Source organism: Carcharodon carcharias, chromosome 20 (genome assembly GCF_017639515.1).
Source record: "Carcharodon carcharias isolate sCarCar2 chromosome 20, sCarCar2.pri, whole genome shotgun sequence".
NCBI lineage: Eukaryota > Metazoa > Chordata > Chondrichthyes > Lamniformes > Lamnidae > Carcharodon > Carcharodon carcharias.
In genome coordinates, this window is record NC_054486.1 from 37,416,476 (window position 1) to 37,437,980 (window position 21,505).

The following is a 21,505-nucleotide window of genomic DNA, read 5'->3' on the forward strand; positions in this document are numbered from 1 at the left end:
GTAAAGATAAGCAAGCAGAATGTGATAATATCAGAACAAGCATGTTGTGAAAGAACAACATAGAACAAGTAACAGATGGTCCCTTTGGGGATGGGGTGGTGGTGGGGAGAAAAGGATAGAAAATGGGATAAAGGGGGGATAAAAAGGGAATAACACAATGAATAAATGAATAAAAATAAGTTGATAAAAAATAAAAATGAATGTAGAAAAAAGAGATTAAAAAAGGGGTGAGGATAGAGGAGAGAGTTCATGGTCTGAAGTTATTGAACTCAATGTTAAGTCCAGAAGGCTGTAAAGTGCCTGATCAGAAGATGAGGTGCTGTTCCTCCAGTTTGCTTTGGGCTTCACTGGAACAATGCAGCAGGCCAAGGACGGACAGGTGGGCATGAGAACAGGATGGAGTGTTGAAATGGCAAACGACGGGATGGTCTGGGTGATGCCTGCAGACAGACCGAAGGTGTTCTGCAAAGCAGTCACCCAGTCTGCATTTGGTCTCCCCCATGTAGAGGAGGCTCCATTGGGAGCAGTGAATGCAATAGACCAAATTGAAGGAGGTGCAAGTGAAGCGCTGCTTCACTTGAAAGGAGTGTTTGGGCCCTAGGATGGTGAGAAGGGAAGAGGTAAAGGGGCAGATGCTGTCCCAGCATTTTCTGTTTTTGTTTCAGGATTCCAGCATCTGCTGTATTTTCCTTTTATCTAAGGTTATGATGGAGCTGTATAAAGCATTAGTTTGCCCACATCTGGAGTACTATGTGCAGTTCTGGTTACCACACTATAGGAAGAATGTGATTGCATTAGACAGGTTGCAGAGGAGATTAATGATATTGCCTGGGCTGGAAGGTTTCAGCTATGAAGAAAAACTAGATAGGCTGTGGTTGTTTTCCTTAGAGCAGAGAAGGCTGAGGTTGGTACCTGATTGTGGTGTACAAAATTATGAGGGGTATAGATAGGGTAGATAGGAAGAAATGTTTCCTTTTAATGGAGGAGTCAATAACCAGGGGGCATAGATTTAAGGTAAGGGGCAGGGGGTTTTGGGGAGATTTGAGGAAAACTTATTTCATCCAGAGGGTGGGGGGGTATCTGGAACTCACTGCCTGAAAGGGTGTTAGAGGTGGAACCCTCACAACATTTAAGAAGCATTTAGATGAACACTTGAAACACCATAGCATATAAGGCTACGGGGCAAGTGCTGGAAAATGGGATTCGAGTAGATAGGGGCTTGATGACCAGCACGACACCATGGGCCAAAGGGTCTCTTTCTGTGCTGTATAACTCTATGGCCAGAATTTTACGTCCTGCGGGCGGGTGCGCGCCTGACCCAATCAACAGTAAAATAGTGCACGGTGACATCGGGTGAGTGTCCCAACGCCAACGTGCTCTCAGATGATATTTCGGTCGGCGGGTGCATGCGAAAGTCGACAGTGTGCCAGTTGACAATTAAGAGACCTATTAATGCCATTAATCAATTAATTTAATCCTTTTTTTTATGCTGCCCATCCAACCTTACAGTTGGCAGGCGGGCGAATTGGCCAGACGGCCTTTGCATTTTTGTGGAAACTTCATCCACGGGCGGGATGAAGTTTCCAACAGTAATTAAAAATAAATTTAAATTTTGAAACACTTTTTATGATGTTCCGTTCATGTGACTGAGTCATACGTGGGGACATACTTCCCAAATTTTTAAAACCTTCATTTTTCATTTTAAAATTCTTCAGCTCCCTGAGGCAGCTCTGTGCACGCATGGGCAGACTTCAGTGCTTGCGCTCCTCCTGCCCCCACCCCAGCAGCGCTGAGGCTCACGGAAATTGTGGTTGGAACCTGATCGTGGGCGGTGGTCTGTTCTGCGGCCGTTCGCAGGCCTGCCCGCCTGAGGAAGGGAAAATCCTGCCCTATGACTCTATGAGAGGCGAGACCATGCAGGGATTTGAAAACAAGAATGAACATTTTCAAACCGATGTGTTTTTGGGCTAGGAGCCAACGTAGGTCAGCAAACACATGGCGAGGTGCCAGAAATCATCTCCCAAAGAAGAGAAAATTGGACAAAAATCATTCTGCCAGTAATATATTTGGTTTTTTAGGAGCATGACACTTGCAATTTTCAATAATCACTGATTTTCCCTTTAAACTTCCATGAGCATATACTTGAGTTGAAAATAAGGGTGATAATAGATTTTTTGGGGACAAGGTTATACATTGTTTCTGTGCAGTTATAATTTAGTTCGGTAATTAGTTGTTTGAGAATTCTCATTCTAATTTTATACCCATGATATTTATACAGCTCGGAAAGGCCCAGATGGGATGGTCATTTCCAATAATTACTGTGACTTCTGTCTCGGTGGGTCGAACATGAACAAGAAAACAGGCAGGGCTGAGGAGCTGGTCTCATGCTCAGACTGTGGGCGCTCTGGTAGGTGTATCATGGAATTCTATAAAATGAACTTTAAGATGAACCCATTGACTTGATTTGAAATTGCAGCTGATTAGATCAGTTCTTGCTGCAGTCTGTATATGCTTGATAACCCTGGAACCTAGCAGGCACATATTGCTGCTGCTGCTGCATTGTCAGAACAAAATTGATTAATGCCCTGAAGAGAGATGTGTGCAGCTTTCTTTAAATTGATGTGCCGTGCTGCACCGGATCTGCCAATAGCTGAAATGAATTTTGATTGCATTTTAGATTTTACTGATAATGAACTAAGCATACAATAATAAGAGCAAATTCAAAACATGCAAACTGAGAATATTAGAGTTTGCAGATTAAATGTCAGGCTAATTGAGGTTTTTAAAAAAAATAAGGATCATGAAAGTACGCTTTTTTAATGTGTTGTTCCATAGCCTATTTGTCAAAGCACTTGTTTGACGAATAGAGATTAAATTTTTAAATTGCCAAATAATTTATCATCACACTAATTCTGTGGTTAATGACTGTTACACAGTTAGTGGAACTTTGGCACCTACTTATGTCAACAGCTTTTTTTTCGTTTAATTGGGTAGAGTACAAGATAGAATACAACAAATCTCCTTTTAGCTAAGTTTGCAGTTTAGAGCAAGATAAAGGCAAGAATCCTGTTTAACTTGGTTTTTTAAGCTTTGATCCCTGTATCTTCACTGTTATGACACTGTCATCAGTGAAAATCATAAGAATTAATAAGTAAGTACTTTAATATTGCACCAAAGTTAATTCCAAAAGCAGAAATATTTTTATTTTTGGTAGTATATTCTCCCACCTATCCTTTCTTTTCAGTATTAAAACAAAACCGAGGCACTTCAATCAATTTTCCTAGCTTATACTCTTAGCATCAGAATTTTAGCTACTCTCTCTCTCTCTCTCTCTCACTCTCTTATTCCAACCCTGCTGCCAACTGAAAATGCTACTGAGGCTACTATTTGTGCAAGTCAATTGTTGTATCTACAGTTGAGGTTTTATGGATGTGAATTCTGCTTCTTTCATCGTTGTTGTTGCACCTAATTCAGACTGATAGAAGTGGGAATAGAGAAACACACACAAGCCAGAGATGTGAAGTCAATTCAGGAAATACTGGAAAAGCACAGAAGGCTAATCATCTGAGAGAGAAAGGCGAGGCAACATGTCGATGTAGCCTTGTAGTGAAACTGATCTTTGAGCTTTAACCTTTCTCTCTTTGAATGTCATGTATTCCCAGCATCTTTTTCAAATTAATGTAATTGATAACATGGTAGTTCATCAGAATTAAAACAGACTCAAGTGTCCCAACTGCTTTGAAATGTGTTGAAGTCTTGATAACTTCGGGTATATTGTGAACTTTTACTGTGCCTCCGTCCAAATATTATTTCTATAAAAAGAAGTCTAGTTTGCATCAGAAGTATTTATGCAGCAAAACTGACTGGTTGTGGTTTCAAATATGCTTGTGTTTTTTAAAAATAATATGGTTAATTTCATTTCAGAGAATTGTCAGATTTTTCTATTTGCTTCCAAACCAATTAAGTTAAGGGGGATTTGTGTTTGTTATATTCTCATGGTTAGATTTTAACCCTTTCGCTGACTGCTTAGTAACAGGGTCTGAAGTTAAGAGCTGAGGATTCTTGCTAGCATAGATCTTGTATGTTTTAGAGGTAGGATCTATGATTGATTTTTTTATTTTTTTCATTTTGTGTGTGTGTGTGTGTATTGCTGAACCCATGTGCTGATATGTACATCATCATACATGTTAGCTTATTTGGGACAAGGAGTCGTAAAGGATCTGGACTTGCGCAGTGCAGAGGACTTGTTTGGTGCAACGTCTGAAAGTGACACTTCCACGTTTCATGGCTTTGATGACGACGATATCGATGACCTGCTATCAAACAAAAGTGTTCATTCACCTGCTAGTAATGATGCAGATAACAAGTGCAACAGCTAAATACGCAATTGTGGGAAATACCTGCTAGTGCACAAAAAAACAAATTTGGGCGAGATTTAATGAATGACCTTGACAACAACGAAGCCTTTTGTTTCCAAAAAGCTCCTGCTGAATTCTAGACCTGTTTTAATATGAAACTGGGCTGTTGAAAATGAGCAGAGTCATTGCTTTTATTCGTTCATCAGTAAACAAGAGAATCTAACTTTGAAGATGATCAGGATCACTTTTGGCTCGTGATTTGTGTTTTTTAAAAAAGAGACATTTGACTGACCTTCTTACCTTACTGAGTGAATGGGGGACAAAGGGATCTGATGTACTATGGGCGATACTGCTGAGCTTAATGGATTTACCCTTATAAAGTGCAATGGCTTTAAGTCGACTAGCTCCCTCCAGCAGGCAAAGTTGTCTTGACTTACTTTTGCCATGCACATAACATCGAAGCTCCTCGCGTGTGGAAACGTAGCCTCCAGGCTCCATTCTACATCTCTTGCGCCTGCAGTTCTAAGGTTTTGTGGCAATGAAATTCACTATGCGATGAACTGAAGGAAGTGGAGTTTATAAAAAAAAAAGTTTTAATTTTTTTGAAGGAAAGGAAAACTGTGCCTGTCCCTTCTGGGACTTGTGCCTTTTTTGTTGAGTCTTTTATTTTTTGGTCAGCTGAATTGCTCTTCTGCTGCTAAAAGTGCTAAAACATTCTGGTTGCATCTGATGAAGAAACCACATCAATAGGCATGTGTTCTGATGGCAGAAATAGAATGACAGCAGCAACTTTTTGATCCTATTGATTTAAAAGGAGATCATCAATTGCATTGCAAGGTATGTGTGCAAAGTTTTTGTTTTAACTCACTTTTAAGCAAAAAAAAATTGTTCTTAAGAATTGCATGATTTGCGGTAATGGCTTTTTGCCGTGTTGGTGTAACCCTTGTGGGCTGGGCAGGTTATGTATTCTACTTAAAGTTGCAGCTGTATTGTTCTGAAATTTATTAATGCACCAAATTTTGACCTGTAAGAAGACTTTCTTTAACAGCCATGCAGCCTTTTAAACAAACAGCTCTCCTCTACCATTCCTTACCACAGATTGCCTGGATGTCGGTGGTTACCAAGCAAGCCATTTCCAGGAAGGAAGGAAGGAAATGAATTATGACCATGTTACCAGTGGGATATTGCCTCCTAGCACCTCATTAATGTGACCCAAACTCAGGAAAGCGCTGAAAATGTGCAGTATGAAGGACAACTTCATTGTGAATTAAATTTTTATATTTATTAGACCGACAGCTGAGCTGGTCTTCAGATTTTTTTGGGTGGGATATGTGTGGAAATATATTGAACAAGTCTTGTATTTGGCAATATTGAAACTTAGCAAAAACCTGATATTTTGTGTAGATCTTATTTTTCTTCAAAAAGAATCACATTTTTAATGATGAATATGGTAGCTAGTTTTACTGATGAACTCTAAAAACTGAAATCAACTCTGCTCAATTTTGTTGTCAAAGCCATTTGCTTGAATCTCAATAGGATTGCTGCAAGTGGATGTGGTAAGTGTCAGATGTGTCTTTTGACTGTCCAGAAGTCTAGTCATTACTTTCTATTTATTGATTTAGTTTCATTGTAATTTGCTGTAATCCCTTTCCCCAACCCTTTGTGATGAAGTATTGTCACCATCAAGTGGATGGTATTGTTCGTTGTATAATGTTAAATGTAAAAAAAAATTCTTTATAGACTGGATTAAAATGCTGCTGAGCTTATAAAATTTTTATTTGGGTTAAAAAAAATAAACTGCATATTGGTCTCCCTTTGTCCAATTTACTTGTGGTACTTTTTCCTTAATTTCAGACTGGTGGTTCTATGTAGCTTGAATTTGCAATTAATGTTGGGTTGAAAATGATTTTCTTGTACTTTGTAATGTTCTATAGACATGGTTAGTTATGTAGTTGCAGCTTGTTATAATACTGTGATAGCAAACAAGCTTAATACACAGCAGCCCTGCCCAGCAGCGAAAGGGTTAATTTTAAGTTAAAATTTACTTTGTCTTTTCTGCACTCTTTTCTCTCTCTCACAATTTCTCCCCTTTTTACTTTCCCTCCTTTTCTCACTCACCCTTCTTTTTCTCTCCACTTTTTTCTCCCCCTCTCTCTTTCTGTCTCTGTGACTCAGGAAATGGTGTATAAACATCTCCTGTTTGTGCATTTCCTCAGGTCACCCCACCTGTTTGCAGTTCACAATAAATATGACTGCAGCTGTGAAAACCTATCACTGGCAGTGTATTGAGTGCAAATCCTGTAGCCTGTGCGGGACTTCTGAAAATGACGTAAGTTTTTTCTTGTGTTCGTCACCCTGTAACCTAAGAATAAAACAATATTGGTTAGAATCGTTTATCTAGTTGCTGTGTGCACTCAAGATGGCTTATATGTTTATTTAATAAATAAACAGGGGAGCCCTGGGTCAAAATCCCTGGTCTCTGGTGAGTTAGCTGCTCTTAATTAAATGGTTGTTGGGATGCTATGGTTAATCATAACATCTCAGATTAAGAAAGGGAAATGCTCAGCAGGTCTGGCAGCATATTTCTGCCATTTTATTTGGGAGGTTCAGTTTACATTACTAAAGCAAGCATTAGTGGATTATCTGAGAACTATGAAAAGTTCAAATAGCTGGTACAAAGCCCAAAGCTGCCCTCAGAGGTTCTTGAATACAGTCGAGATTTTACACCATTTACAATTGCTGGAAGCTCAACATTACTTTTTATCTGGCAAGCTGAGGTCACAATAGCAACTATTAGCCAATCCAGGCATTTCCCTTTCTTAAAAGCAAAAAACTGTGGATGCTGGAAATCCAAAACAAAAACAAAAATACCTGGAAAAACTCAGCAGGTCTGGCAGCATCTGCAGAGAGGAGCACAGTTAACGTTTCAAGTGGGCCGTCAGAGGTTATGACCCCACCACTGAACATCAAGTTATTGTTTCCAAGACTGTCACTGACCTGACCTCATCTCCTCTGGAGATCTTCCTTCCACAGCTTCCAACGCTTCTACCTCCTACCCAAAATCCACAAACAGTACTGTCCCGGCAGACTGATCTTGTCAGCCTGTTCCTGCCCCACGGAACTCATTTCTTGCTATCTTGACTCCATTCTCTCTCCCCTTGTCCAGTCCCTTCCCAGCTACATCAGACACACTACATCATATCAGCAATTTCAAGTTCCCTGGCCCCAACTGCCTCCTCTTCACCATGGTCATCCAATCCCTCTACACCTCCATCCACCATTGGGATGGTCTGATGGCTCTCCGCTTCTTACTCGAATAAAGGCCCGAACAATTCCCATCCACCGCTACTCTCCTCCGTCTGGCTGAACTTGTTCTCACACTGAACAATTCTCCTTCAACTCCTCTCACTTCCTCCAAATAAAAGGTGTGGCTATGTGTACTCGCATGGGCCCCAGCTATGCCTGTCTCTTTATAGGGCATGTGGAACATTCCTTGTTCCAGTCCTACTCCGGCCCCCTCCCACAACTCTTTCTCCGGTACATCGATGATTACTTAGGTGCTGCTTCATGTTCTCGTCGGGACCTGGAAAAATTTACTAATTTTGCTTCCAATTTCCACCCCTCCATCATTTTCACATGGTCCATCTCTGACACTTCCCTTCCCTTCCTTGACCTCTCTGTCTCAATTTCTGGTGATAGACTGTCCACCAATATCCATTACAACCGACTCCCACAGCTACCTTGACTACAGCTCCTCACACCCCGCTTCCTGTAAGGACTCCATCCCGTTCTCTCAGTTCCTTCGCCTCCGTCGCATCTGTTCTGATGATGCCACTTTCAAAAACAGTTCCTCTGTCATGTCTTCCTTCTTCCTTAATCAAGGTTTTCCACCCACGGTCGTTGACAGGGCCCTCAACCGTGTCCGGTCCATATCCCACGCATGCACCCTCACACCTTCCGCTCCCTCCCAGAAACATGATAGGGTGCCCCTTGTCTTCACTTATCACCCCACCAACCTCCATATTCAAAGGATCATCCTCCGCCATTTCCGCCAACTCCAGCATGATGCCACCACCAAACACATCTTCCCTTCACCCCCCACCCCCCCCAGGCAGCATTCCGTAGGGATCGTTCCCTCCGGGACACCCTGGTCCACTCCTCCATCACCCCCCACACCTCAACCCCCTCCCATGGCACCTTTCCATGCAACCACAGAAGGTTTAACACCTGCCCATTTACTTCTCCTGTCCTCACCATCCAAGAGCCCAAACACTGCTTTCAAGTGAAGCAGCATTTCACTTGCACTTCCCTCAATTTAGTCTACTGCATTCGTTGCTCCCAATGCAGTTTCCTCTACGTTGGAGAGACCAAACGCAGACTGGGTGACTGCTTTGCAGAACACCTTTGGTCTGTCCGCATGCATGACCCAGACCTCCCTGTCGCTTGCCATTTCAACACTCCACCCTGCTCTCATGCCCACATGTCCGCCCTTGGCCTGCTGCATTGTTCCAGTGATGCTCAATGCAAACTGGAGGAACAGCACTTCATCTTTCGACTAGGCACTTTACAGCCTTCCAGTCTGAATATTGAGTTCAACAATTTTAGATCATGAACTCTCTCCTCCGTCTGCACCCCCTTTCCGATTTCCCCTCCCCTTTTTTTTCCAAAAATTTATATAGATTTTTCTTTTCCCACCTATTTCCATTATTTTTAAATGTGTTTCCATCCATTGTTTTATCTCTACCTTTTAGTGTTTTTTGATTCCTTCACCCCACCCCACCCCTACTAGGGCTATCTGTATCTTGCTTGTCCTGCTTTCTACCCTTAATTAGCACATTCCTTAGATAATATCACCACCTTCAACACCTCTTTGTCCTTTTGTCTGTGACATCTTTTGGTTATGTCCACCTATCACTGGCCCTTTATCCAGCTCTACTTGTCCCACCCCCCCCTTAAACCAGTTTATATTTCACCTCTCTTCTATTTTTACTTAGTTCTGTTGAAGGGTCATTCGGACTTGAATTAACTGTTAACTGTGCTCCTCTCTGCAGATGCTGCCAGACCTGCTGAGTTTTTCCAGGTATTTTTGTTTTTGTTTTGGATTTCCAGCATCCACAGTTTTTTGCTTTTAAGAAAGGGAAATGCCTGGATTAGCTAATAATTGCTATTGTGACCTCAGCTTGTCAGATAAAAAGTAATGTTGAGCTTCCAGCAATTGTAAATGGTGTAAAATCTCGACTGCATTCAAGAACCTCTGAGGGCTTTGTACCAGCTATTTGAACTTTTCATAGTTCTCAGGTAATACACTAGAGCTTGCTTTAGTAATGTAAACTGGACCTCCCAAATAAAATGGCAGAAATATGTGCTGATTGGTTTGGTTTTGGCACCAAATGCTTCTGGGCTGTGCCAACTGTCGCTATTGTACTAATGGGCATTTTTTTTTCAAAAACTGAGTTGATGTAAATCCTAAAATGTCTAACAATTTGTTTTTTCATACACTAACATTTTCTATATGTCTAGTCGAGTCACCCTTTGTATAGAGCAAATAGGTATCAAATTAGAAATGTGTTTTAAATAGCTAAGAGAAGAATTTTACTTGAAGGCGTAAACTAGTGTGGTAAAAGTACCATAGCGAGACAATTAACTCCACTGGGTTGTTCATATTTGGTAACTGGTAGATCTTAATTTTCTTTAGCATCCATTCCTGCCCCATCCTGCAGCATCCAGCTCTGTTTTCTCATTTGACGTTCCTGAACATTGTAACAACTCCGGACCAAACCTAGTTCTACAATGGTAACAGTAGCTCTGTGTTAACTTGCCCTGTGTAAAGACTGGATAAGCTGGGATTGTTCTCCTTGGAGCAGGAGAGGTAAAGGGGAAATTTAATCGAAGTGTTCAAACTATGAGGGGATAGATAGGGAGATACTTGCCCCTGGCAGGAGAGTTGGTAAAAAGAAGACACTAGAGGGCTATGGGGGAAAAAGCAGGGAAATGGGATTAATTAGACAGCTCTATCAAAGAACTGGCACAGGCATAATGGGCCAAATGGCTCTCTCCTATGCTCTCTCATTCTTTAATTTAGAAGAACTGGACTTCATAGCATCTTTAGATTACATAAAAGGACATAGAATCGTCAACACAGAAGTAGACCATTGGCCTAACTAGTCTGTATTGGTGTTTATACTTCATCCAAGTCTCCTATTCCACCTCCCTCATCTCGGCCTTTCAGCATATATTTCTATTCATTTTTCTCTCATGTACTAATCTAGTTTCTTTTTGAAAGCACCTAAACAATTTGCCTCAATCGCTTCCTGTCATGGCGAGTTCCACACTCAAACCACCCTAGTGGAGAAATTTCTCATTTCCCTGTTAAATATATGTGTTATGTTTTAACTTGTATTTGTTGCCCCTAGTTTTGGATTCTTCTTTAGGGGGAAATATTCTTTCAATATCTACTCTGTCCAACTCATTCATCATTTTAAGGATGGTCATTATCAGGTCACCTTTAAGTTTCTTTACTAAAGTATAAAGTCCTAAAATTCCTGGTAGCTTTAATCTCTCAGCTCTGGTCCCATTCTTGTAAATCCTTTTTGTGCTTTCTCCAGTGTTTCTATAGTATGGAGACCAGAACTATGCACAGTATTCTAAATCTGGCATGACCATGGTCCTGTACAAGTTTAACATACTTTTGTTAGTTTTGAATTCTGCATTACTGGAAATAAATCCCAGTGCTTTGGTAACATTTTTAATTGCTTTGCTAACCTGCAATCTGTTTTTCATGATTTACTAAATTGTATCTCTCTTGTAAGTCCAACTGGGGCTTTCACCCAATTCAGTTTCTTATTTTCTAAGGTATTGGTGACAGAGCAGACTTGAGGGTCAAATGGCCTACTCCTGCTCCTAATTCATATGTTTCTGGTTTTCCTACCAAAGTGCATCAATTCACATTTATCTATATTAAAGTGGATTTGCCACTGAACTGCCTCATCTGCAATGTCTTGTATTATTTTGCATTCTTCCTGTTATCTATTTGTTATCAGTTTAGTATCATCTGCAAATTTTGATATTGAGTTACGTATTCCAATGTCAAAATCATTAATGTAAACAATGAATAACAGTGATCCCAGCACTGATCCTTACTGCTTTCTGTCTTCCTCTAATCTGAATAAACACCCTTTATCCCTATTCTCTGCTTTCTATTTTTAATCAATCTGCTATTCTCAGCTATTTGCCTCCTGATTCCACATGCCCTAACATTTGTCATGAGGCTTCCGTGTGCTACATTAGAAAGTACACAGTACACCAGTGTTGTAGGGAGTAGATGTTTAACCTGTTCCTCACAGTAAAGTTTGACTTTGTCCTGACGTGACAGGAAGAGCTATGGGATAATGATCAGAACCCTATGCTGATTCAAACCATTCCTCTTCATATTCCATGGGCTCTGAGGCCAACTCGATTGATGCTGCTATCATCAGCAAACTTAACATCCACCAAGAAGTCTCCTAATGTGTATGTCCTTGTATCACACTAGCATTTTGATGATGGATTCTTCTGCCTTTTTGACGGATAAGTGTTCATCAAGAGAAAGGAAAAAAAAACTGGTTTACAGTCTAGGTGAATATCGTCTCATGCATGACATTAGGCCAAGACTCGATTTGCATAACCAATTGCAAATGCTACGTATGAAGTCAGTGTTGGAGGGGTGGGTGGAGGCATTGGCTTTGCCCCACCTTGTCCTGAAGGTAGTTGACTCCACCCCTCTCAAATGTCAAAATCACTTGATGAGAGAAACCTCTCCTTTTGGGTATGTCCATGGTTGTTTTTTCACCATGTTTTTTTAAAACATTTTAAAAACTCTTTTAATGGGACATGGGTGCTGTTGGCTAGGCCAGCATTTTTATTGACCATCCCTAATTGCTTTTAAGAAGGTATTGGGATCCAGCTTGCAAGCTCGGAGTTTGGATTTTAGATTGTCTTTATATCTAGGTTTGGGACATCCAGCCACCTGATGCTGTAAATAGATCTGAGACAGTGAAGATGGATTGTTTCCAGTGCTTTATGTAATTCTGGTAGGTTAACAAAGTCTCGCACCCATAAAGAAGTGATGTAAGAGCCACTGCCTGGTTGATCTTGATCTTTGTTCTGAGACAAACTTCATGCTCTTTCAAAGTCTGTCAGTGAGTCTGCCAAATGCTGAGCTTGCTTTTGCCAGACGATGGTTGATTTTATCATCCAGCATAGTGTTATTGGAGAGGATACTCCCAAGATAACAAAACTTCTTTCCTGAATGAAGGGGTGTGTTGATGATGGTGACTGTGAGATCTTGGAATATGTGGCCAGAGGTAGGTTGATACAAGGTCTCTGTCTTCTTCAGACTTATTTCAGGCCAAAGTGTTCTGAGGCAAGGGTTCTGACCCACTGAATAACATGTTAAGTGGAAAACCCAAAGAACTTCCTTTCCCATATTCACCAGAGTTTTGTTTATAGCAATATTAATGTTCTGGACAATATTTATCCTTGACCCAACATCACTAAAACTGATTAGATGGTCATTTTCTCATCTGCTGTGTGCAAATTGGCTGCAATGTTTCCTACATTGATCACATTTCCAACAGTGACTACATTTCAAAAGGAAATTATAAGTAAAAAATGTTGGGATGTCCTGAGGTCATATGTTGGTTGTCTGTCGGTTGGTCAGTTATATGTCAGTTATATATCAGTTGTATATTGTTCAGTAGGATATAAGTCAGTCGGTCGCATGTGGGTCAGATAAATGTTAGTAATTCAGTTGTATCTTGGCCACGTGTCAGTTGTATGTCAATTGGTCAATTCGTGTGTTTAGACCAAGCCAATCTTATTTAGCTGTTTGGAACATTGTATTCTATCCATGACTATTGGTACTTAATTTAAAGAAAAACATGCCTCAAACATCTTACGCCAAGTGGACTACTCCTCTAACTCACAAATTTCAAAGTAAGTTAGTGGGGCCCAGTGTAAGGGAGCAGGAAGGAATGCCTGTCCATGAAAGTCTTCACCCTCCCTGAAAATTACCACAGCCCAGTACGCAACCACTTGTGTATTATAGAATGAGATGCTGCGGCATCTGTCTTCATGTTTGACTGCCAACTTGGCTTCAATACAAATTGGTTAACTTTGGCCCTTTTGATCTTACCTGTTCTGAAGCAGAGAAATTGTCTCAATGCCATTTTATGGTTTGGCTGCACCAGCTTTCATTAAGGTTTATATCCAGGCCTGATTCAATGGCTGGGCTCTTATATCCAAGGTAGTAACTTCCACAGCAGACATAATCATCAGTTCATGATAATAGCACATGGTTTTATTGCAACACACAGTGAAGGTTCTCTTTGGAAATCTTTACCTGACCCAGCCACACCTGTATTTTCATCAGCAAAGTGCTGAACGTCACATCATTGAAAGTGACACTTATTGTGATGAAGACCCAACACCGAGCGATTAATATTCATTCTGAAAGATGAGTAATGAGCAAGCCATTAATGGCAGAATTATAACAAGGATAAGAACTTTCACAACTGAAGGCTGCTTGCTGCCTCAGTGTGTGTATTGTGTTGCTTCTCTCTCCAAGTCTGCCTCTGCATATTAGCATTATTGTGAATATCACACGCTGTAACAACAGGACCTTGAATTCCTTTACATTCCCTTTAGTTCTCCCTTCTCCAAAACTGGTATTTTACTAGGTTAATTTTGAGATTCTACATTAACAGCATCAAAACACAAGAACCAGGAGCAGGAGTACGCCATTTGGCCCCTCAAGCTGTTTCGTCATTCAATAAGGTCATGGGTGAACTGATTGTGACCATAACTCCACTTTCCTGCCTATCCCCATAATCCTTGACTCCCTTGTAAATCCAAATTCTGCCTATCTTGGCTTTGCCTATCTTGGCTTGCCACTGCTTGCTGGGGTAGTGAACTCCACAGATTAACAACCCTCAGAGAAGAAATTTATCTTCATCTCCATCTTAAATGCTTGATCTTTAGTTTAAAACTATGTCCCTAGTTCTAGATTCCCCCACGAGGGGAAACATAATCTCAGCATCTCCCATGTCAAGCCCCCTTGGAATCTTTTAGGTTCCAATGAGGTCACCTCTCATTCTTCTAAACTCTCCAGTGAGTTAGGCCCAACCTACCTTTCCCCTTAAGACAATCCTTCATCCCAGGAATCAACTTAATGAACTTTCTCTGAACTGTCTCTAATACAGGCATAACCTACCTTAAGTAAGGAGACCAAAACTGTACACAACACTCTTAAGTGTGGTCTCACCGATGCCCTGTATAGTTTTAGAAAAAGTTCTCTACTTTAATACTCCATCCCCCTTGCAATAAAGGCCAATGTTCCATTTGCCTTCCTGCTGTACCTGCACGTTATCTTTTTGTGATTCATGCACAAGTACACCCAGATCCCTCTGTACCGGAGCATTCTGCAGTCTCTCTCCACTTAAATAATATTCTACTTTTTTATTCCCACCAAAGGTAACAACCTTACATTTTCCTACATTATACTCCCATCAACTGAATTTTTGCCTGCTCACTTAGCCTATCCCATTGTAGACTCTGTGTCCTCCTCACAACTTGCTTCCCTACCCATCTTTGCATTGTCAGAAAATTTCACTGAATCTTTACAGCAGGAGGCCATTTGGCCCATCATGTCTGTGATGGCTCTCCATCAGAGCATGTTACCGAGTTCCACTCCCCTATCTTCTCCCTGCAGCCCCGCACATTCTTCCTTTTCAGATAATGATCCAATTCATTCTTGAATTGCACGATTGAATCTGCCTCCACCACACTCCCAGGCCCTGCATTCCAGATCCCAACCACTTGCTGCATGAAAAGGTTTCTCCTCATGTCTCCATTTCCTCTTTGGACAATTACCTTAAATCTGTGCACTTTTGTTCTTGATTCTCCCATCAATGCACCCTATCTACTCTGTCCAGACTCCTCATGATTTTGAATGCTTCTATCAAATTTAGCTACAAAACACTTGGTCTCTTTATCCAATTCATTAATACAGATTGTAAATAGTTCAGGCCCCAGTATTCATTCCTGTAGCACCCCACTAGTTACAGTTTGCCAACCTGACAATGGCTCAACTGTTCCCTGTTAGTTCGCCAGTCCTGTATCTATGCTAATATATTATCCCCAACATCATGAGCTGTTACCTTGTGTAGTACCCTTTTATGTGGCATCTTATTGAATGCTTTTTGGTAATTGAAATACACTACATCTACTGGTTCCCCTTTATCCACCATGCTAATTACACTCTCAAAGACCTCTAATATATTTGTCAAACACAATTTCCATTTCATACAATCAAGCAGATTCATTTTGGTTTTTAAAATGTTCAGTTACTACTACTTTAATGGATCCCAGCATTTTCCCAATGACCGATATTACACTAATGGCATATAGTTTCCTGCTTTCTGTCTCCTCCTTTTCTTGAATGGAGACATTACTTTTGCAGTTTTCCAACCTGCTGGGATCTGTTTATAATCTGGGGAATTTTGGAATATTACAACTAATGCATCTGCTATCCCTGCAGCCACTTCTTTTTTACACCCTAGAATGCAGGCCACCTGCTCAAGGGGACTTGTCAGCCCCTAGTTGCATTAGTTTTTCCAGTACTTTTTCCTCTAATGGTAGTGACTGTTTTAAGTTCATCCCTTTTGTCCCTTGATTTTCTACTATTCTTGGGATTCTTTGATAGGTGCAAAATACTTGTCCAAAGCCTCTGCATTTCCTTGAATTCCATTATTAATACTCCAGTCTAATCCTTTAAGGAGCCAATGCTCACTTTATAGCTACACTCTTTTTATTTACTTGTTGAAGCTCTTGATGTCTGTTTTTATATTTCTTTGTAGTTTTCTCTCATACTCCAATTTCTCCCTCTTTTCTTTTAGTCATCCTTTGCTGGTTTATAAAATTTTCCCAATATTCTGACCTATCATTAATCACAGAAATGTTACAGCACAGGAGGAAGCCATTCTCTGCCCTCTTGTTCTCGTTCCTTCCACCAATGGGAACGGTTTTTCCTAATCTATTTCCAGACCCCTCATGATTTTGAATTCCTCTATCAAATCTCCTTGCAACCTTCTCCATCCAAAGAATTAGTCCCAAGTTGTCCAACCTATCTACATAACTGAAGTTCTTCATCCTTGGAATCTTAAACCTTTCTTGCACTGTCTCTGTTGCATCTTTCTAAAATATGGCACTCAGAACTGGACGCAGTACTCCAGTTGAAGCTGAATCATTGTTTTATACAAGTTTAACGTAACTTCTTTGCTCTTGTACTTTATGACCCCATTAATAAAGCCTAGGAGTAGTAGGCTTTGTTAACTGCTCTCTCAACCTGTCCTGCCACCTCCAATGACTTATATACATCCAGCTCCCTCTGTTCCTGCACCCTTTTTAGAATTGTGCCCTTTGTCATCTCTCCAGCTCCTTCCTAATAAAATGAATCACTTCACACTACTGTGCATTGAATTTCATCTGCCACTTGTCCACTTATTCCACCAACCTGTCTATGTCTTTTTGAAGTTCTACACTATCCGCTTCACAGTTCTCAATGCATCCAAGTTTCATATCGACCACAAATTTTGAAATTGTGCCATGTGCGCCAAGATCTAGGTCAGTGATATGTAACAGCAAAAGCAAGGGTCCCAACATGGACCCCTGGGGAACTCAACAACAAACTTTCTCCAGTCCGAAAAATATCCAATAACTGTTACTCTGCTTCCTGTAATTCAACAAATTTGGTATCCATGTTGCCACTGTCCCTTTTATTCCATGAGCTGCAGCTTTGCTCACTAGTCTGTTGTGTGGAACTTTATCAAATGCCTTTTGGAAGTCTATGTACACCACACCAACTCTGTTACACTCATTTTACCCTCTCTGTTATCTCTTCAAAAATCTTCAAATTAGTTAAACGCGATTGTCCCTTAACAAATCTGTGCTGGCTTTCCTTAATTAGCCTGCATTTGCCTAAGTGATTATTAATTTTGTCTGGAATTATTGTTTCTAGAAGCTTCCCCACCACTAAATTAAGCTGACTGGCCTGTAGTTGCTGGGCTTGCACAAAAAGGTTAAACATTTGCAATTCTCTTGTCCTCTGACACCATCCCCCAGGTTTAAGGCAGACTGAAAACTTATGGCCAGTACCTCTGCAATTTCCACTCATTCCCTCCAGTCTCCTTGGATGCATTTCAACAGTTCCAGGTGCCTTTTCAACTTAAATTGCAGATAGCCAATCTAAACCTTCTCCTTATCTATTTTAAACCCTTCTAGTGTCTGAAATATCTCCTCTTTTGCCATGACTTACACAGCATCTTCTTCCTTGGTAAAGACAGATGCAAAGTATTCATTTAACACCTCAGCCCTGCCCCCTACCACTATGTGTTCCCCTTTTGTCCCTAATCAGCACCACTCCTCTTTTCCCCCATTTACTATTTATATGCCTATAGAAGACTTTGGGATTCCTTTTTATGTTCGCCACCAGTCTCTATTCATGCTCTCCCTTTGCTTCTCTTATTTGCTTTTTCACTTCCCCTTTGAATCCTCTATATTCAACCTGGACTTATCCACCTGACATCTGTTGTAAGCACACTTTTTGTTCTTCATCTTAATCTCTAATTATTTCATTATCCAGGGAACTCTGGGTTTATTTGCCCTAACTTTCCCCTTCATGGGAACATACCTTGCCCAGGGGCAGCCCCACTGTCCTGTTACCATTTTATCTGCCAAACTTTGATTCCAATTTATTTGGCTCAGATCCATGTGAACCTTAATGAAGTTGGCTTTCCCCCATTTAATTATTCTTAATCTGGTTTATTCCTTGTCATTTTCCATAAACAATCGAACCTTATGATAGAATGATCATTGTCCCCATGTTCTCCTACTTATCCACTTGGCCACCTCATTCCCTAGAACCAGGTCCAGCAGTGCCTCCTTTTTTGTTCAACTGGAAACATATAGAAAGTTTTCCTGAACACACTCTTGGAATTCTTGTTCCTCTCTGCCCTTTACACCACTAACATCCCTGTCTATATTTGGATTGTTTAAGCCGCCCATTCTAACTATTCTATAATTCCTGCACTTCCCTGGTGACTTCCTTGAAAATCTGACCCTTTTACATCTTTTGCACTGGTTGGTGGCCTATAAGACTACACCAAGTAATGTAATTGCCCTTTGTTTTGTTCGTTAGCTCTAGCCAATTAAGACCTGTCCTTGACCCCTCTAGAACATCCTTTGTCCAGCACTGCAATGTTCTCCTTAATCAATACCGCCACCTCACCACCACCACCACCCCCACCTCCCGAACCCCTCAGCCTTTTCCCTCTGTTCCTATCTTTCCTGAAAACCTATATCCAGGAATATTTGATACTCAGACCTGCCCTTTGAGCCAGGTCTCCGTTATAGCCGCAACATCATATTTCCATGTGGCAATATGTGCCTACAACTCACCAATCTTTTTTACCACTCTCTGTGCATTCATATACATGCACAGTAATCTTAATTTAGATTCTATTGCTTGCTCCCTTACCTCTGAACCCACTCTGAGTGGAAATATCCTACTCTAGTGCCATCTGTTTCTCGCAGTTTTCTGTGCACCTAGGTATTCCTCTCTAATATAACCTCCTGGTTCCCACACCCCTGCCCAATGAGTTCAGTCCTCTCCAATAGCACTAGCAAATCACCCTACAAGGAAATTGGTCCCAGCTCTGTTTACCTGTCTGGCCTGTACAGGTTCCATCTCTCCCAGAGTTGGTCCCAATGTACCTGTAATCTAAAGCCCTCCCTCCTGTACCATCTTTCCAGCCATGCATTCATTTACTTTATCCTCTTATTTCTGTATTCATTTGCATGTGGTACTGGGGGTAATCTGAAGATTATTACTTTTGAGGTCCTGCTTGCTAATTTCTTACCTAGCTCCCTAAATTCTGACTGCAGGACCACATCCCTGTTTCTGCCCATGTTGTTGGCACCAATATGGGCCAAGACCTCTGGCTGTTCATCATCCCCCCCCACCTCAGAGTGTTCTGCAACTGTTCAGTGACATCCTTGACCCAGGCACCATGGAGGCAAAACACTATTCTGGATTCATGTCTGTGGCTACAGAAAAGCCTGTCTATTCTCCTAACTTATCAAATCTCCTATCACTGTTGCTCTTCCAGTCATCTTTGTGCTCCACTATACACCTGATCCACACATGGTGCCTTGGATTTGGCTGCATTCCCTGGATGAACCATCACCCTCATCAGCATTCAGGACTGAATACTAGTTGGAAAGTTGGATGCACTCAGAGGCTCCTGCACTACCTGCCTGTTTCTTCTTGACTGCCTGGTGATCACCCATTCTCTCTCTCCCCACATATCTTAAACTGCGGGGTGACCACAGCTATAAACTTGCTATCCACGAAGCTCTCAACCTCACTCTCAACATTCAGCTGCCACTGAAGCTTCTGAAATGTGTAGCTTGAGCTGCTGCAACTGACGACACTTCCTGTACAAATAGTTATCCAAAGTATGGGAAGCATCCTGGAGTTCCCACATAGCACAGGATTCGCACTCTCGAAATCAGAGCAGCCTTGCCATTCCTCTATCAATTAGATAATAACCTTTTTGACTATTATTAAATGCTGCTAATGTTTATAAACTACTATATACATTTCATTCCATTCCATCCCACAAGTGCTCTGCACAAAGGCAGGTCCTTGGCTCATTGTCTGCTGATGCTTCATTCTGAGACTAATACTAATAAACATTACTAATACTAAAGAGAAGACTCACCAGCTGCTTGTTTTCCTTTTGATGGTGTCACGTAAGGGAAGCTAACTGAAAGCTTTACTTAAATTTCTAACGATTTTAATACACCAGCTGCTTAACTCATTCCCTAGCTTTGGAGAAAGGGAAAGCAGCAGCAATGCTCACCAGCCAGTCAACTCATAGCTTTCCTGCGATTTTACTTTCTTTTTCATTTTTTTCAAACTCTGGCACATCCCCAGAATGCTGCTGCCACTCCCGACCCTATCTCCAGGTAAGTCTTTGCAGCATTGTACATCTTTTCTTTCCATTTGATACAATCCTTAATTTCTTTAGTTCACAACTAATGGTGATCCTTTTCACAGAGTATTTCTGTCTACATGTTCACCACTACTTTATTGTCTTATCTTTTAACATATTTTCCCAGATCACTGTAGCCTCATACCTCTATAATTGTCTTTAGACCCAAGTCTCTCACCCACAGAATGAATGTGAAATTCATCATGTTATGATCATTCTTGCCTAGAGGATCCTTTACTATGAGATCATTAATTAATTCTTTCTCATTACACATTACCAGATGTAAAATAGCAGGCTCCTTGGTTGGTTCCAGAACATAGTATCCCAAATACATTCTATGAGCTCATCCTCAAGGCAACCTATATCAATTTGATTTGTCTAGTCCATATGAACATTCAAATTATCCATGATCATTGAAGTATTTTTTTTATACAAGCCCCCACTATTTCTTGATTTTTTACTCTGTCCTACAGTGTAGCTACTGTTAGGGCGCCTACAAACAAATCTCACCAGTGACCTCTTTCCTTTGCTATTCCTTATTTACACTCAAATTGATCTTCTGAGCCAAGATCATTTCCCACTACTGTATTGATCTCATCCTTTACCAACATAGCTAACCCACCTCCGTTTCCTTTCTTCCTATCTTTCTGAAATGTCAAATATCCTTGAATATTCAGTTCTCAGCCTTGGTCATTTTGCTCTTGTTACTGATGTCTCTTCAATGAAAATATTGACTTTGTAAAATGCTAGTAGTATTTTTGTCATTCTTTAACAGTTTTATATCAATGTTAGGACTTTTTTTGATGTCTGCAGAGTTCCTAAGTACTATCTGGGTGAATTTATAAATTGAACTCTCTTTTTATTTTCTAGGACCAGTTGTTGTTTTGTGATGACTGTGATCGTGGTTATCACATGTACTGTTTAAACCCGCCAATGGCACAACCTCCAGAAGGTACAGTATTGCCTTCACAAGCAGAGCTTGCTTGTACAACCATTATGTATCCGATAGTTTCTGAAGTTCAGGAAGTGTTAGCTATCACTCCATCACTTGGCTCA

General features: G+C 40.8%; 1 protein-coding gene across 2 annotated transcripts in view; it reads left to right on the forward strand.

Annotated features, from left to right (window-relative positions):
• The window catches only part of LOC121292505 (zinc finger protein DPF3-like), a 122,587-nt gene extending 116,997 nt beyond the window's left edge, over positions 1-5,590 (forward strand). For both annotated transcript variants that reach the window (XM_041214545.1, XM_041214546.1), the window contains 3 exons: positions 2,279-2,407; positions 4,192-5,195; positions 5,457-5,590. In XM_041214545.1, coding sequence (XP_041070479.1) covers positions 2,279-2,407; positions 4,192-4,379 — 317 coding nt within the window. In that variant the 3' untranslated portion in view covers positions 4,380-5,195; positions 5,457-5,590. The remainder of the gene's footprint in view (positions 1-2,278; positions 2,408-4,191; positions 5,196-5,456) is intronic.
• The last annotated feature ends 15,915 nt before the right edge of the window (positions 5,591-21,505 follow it).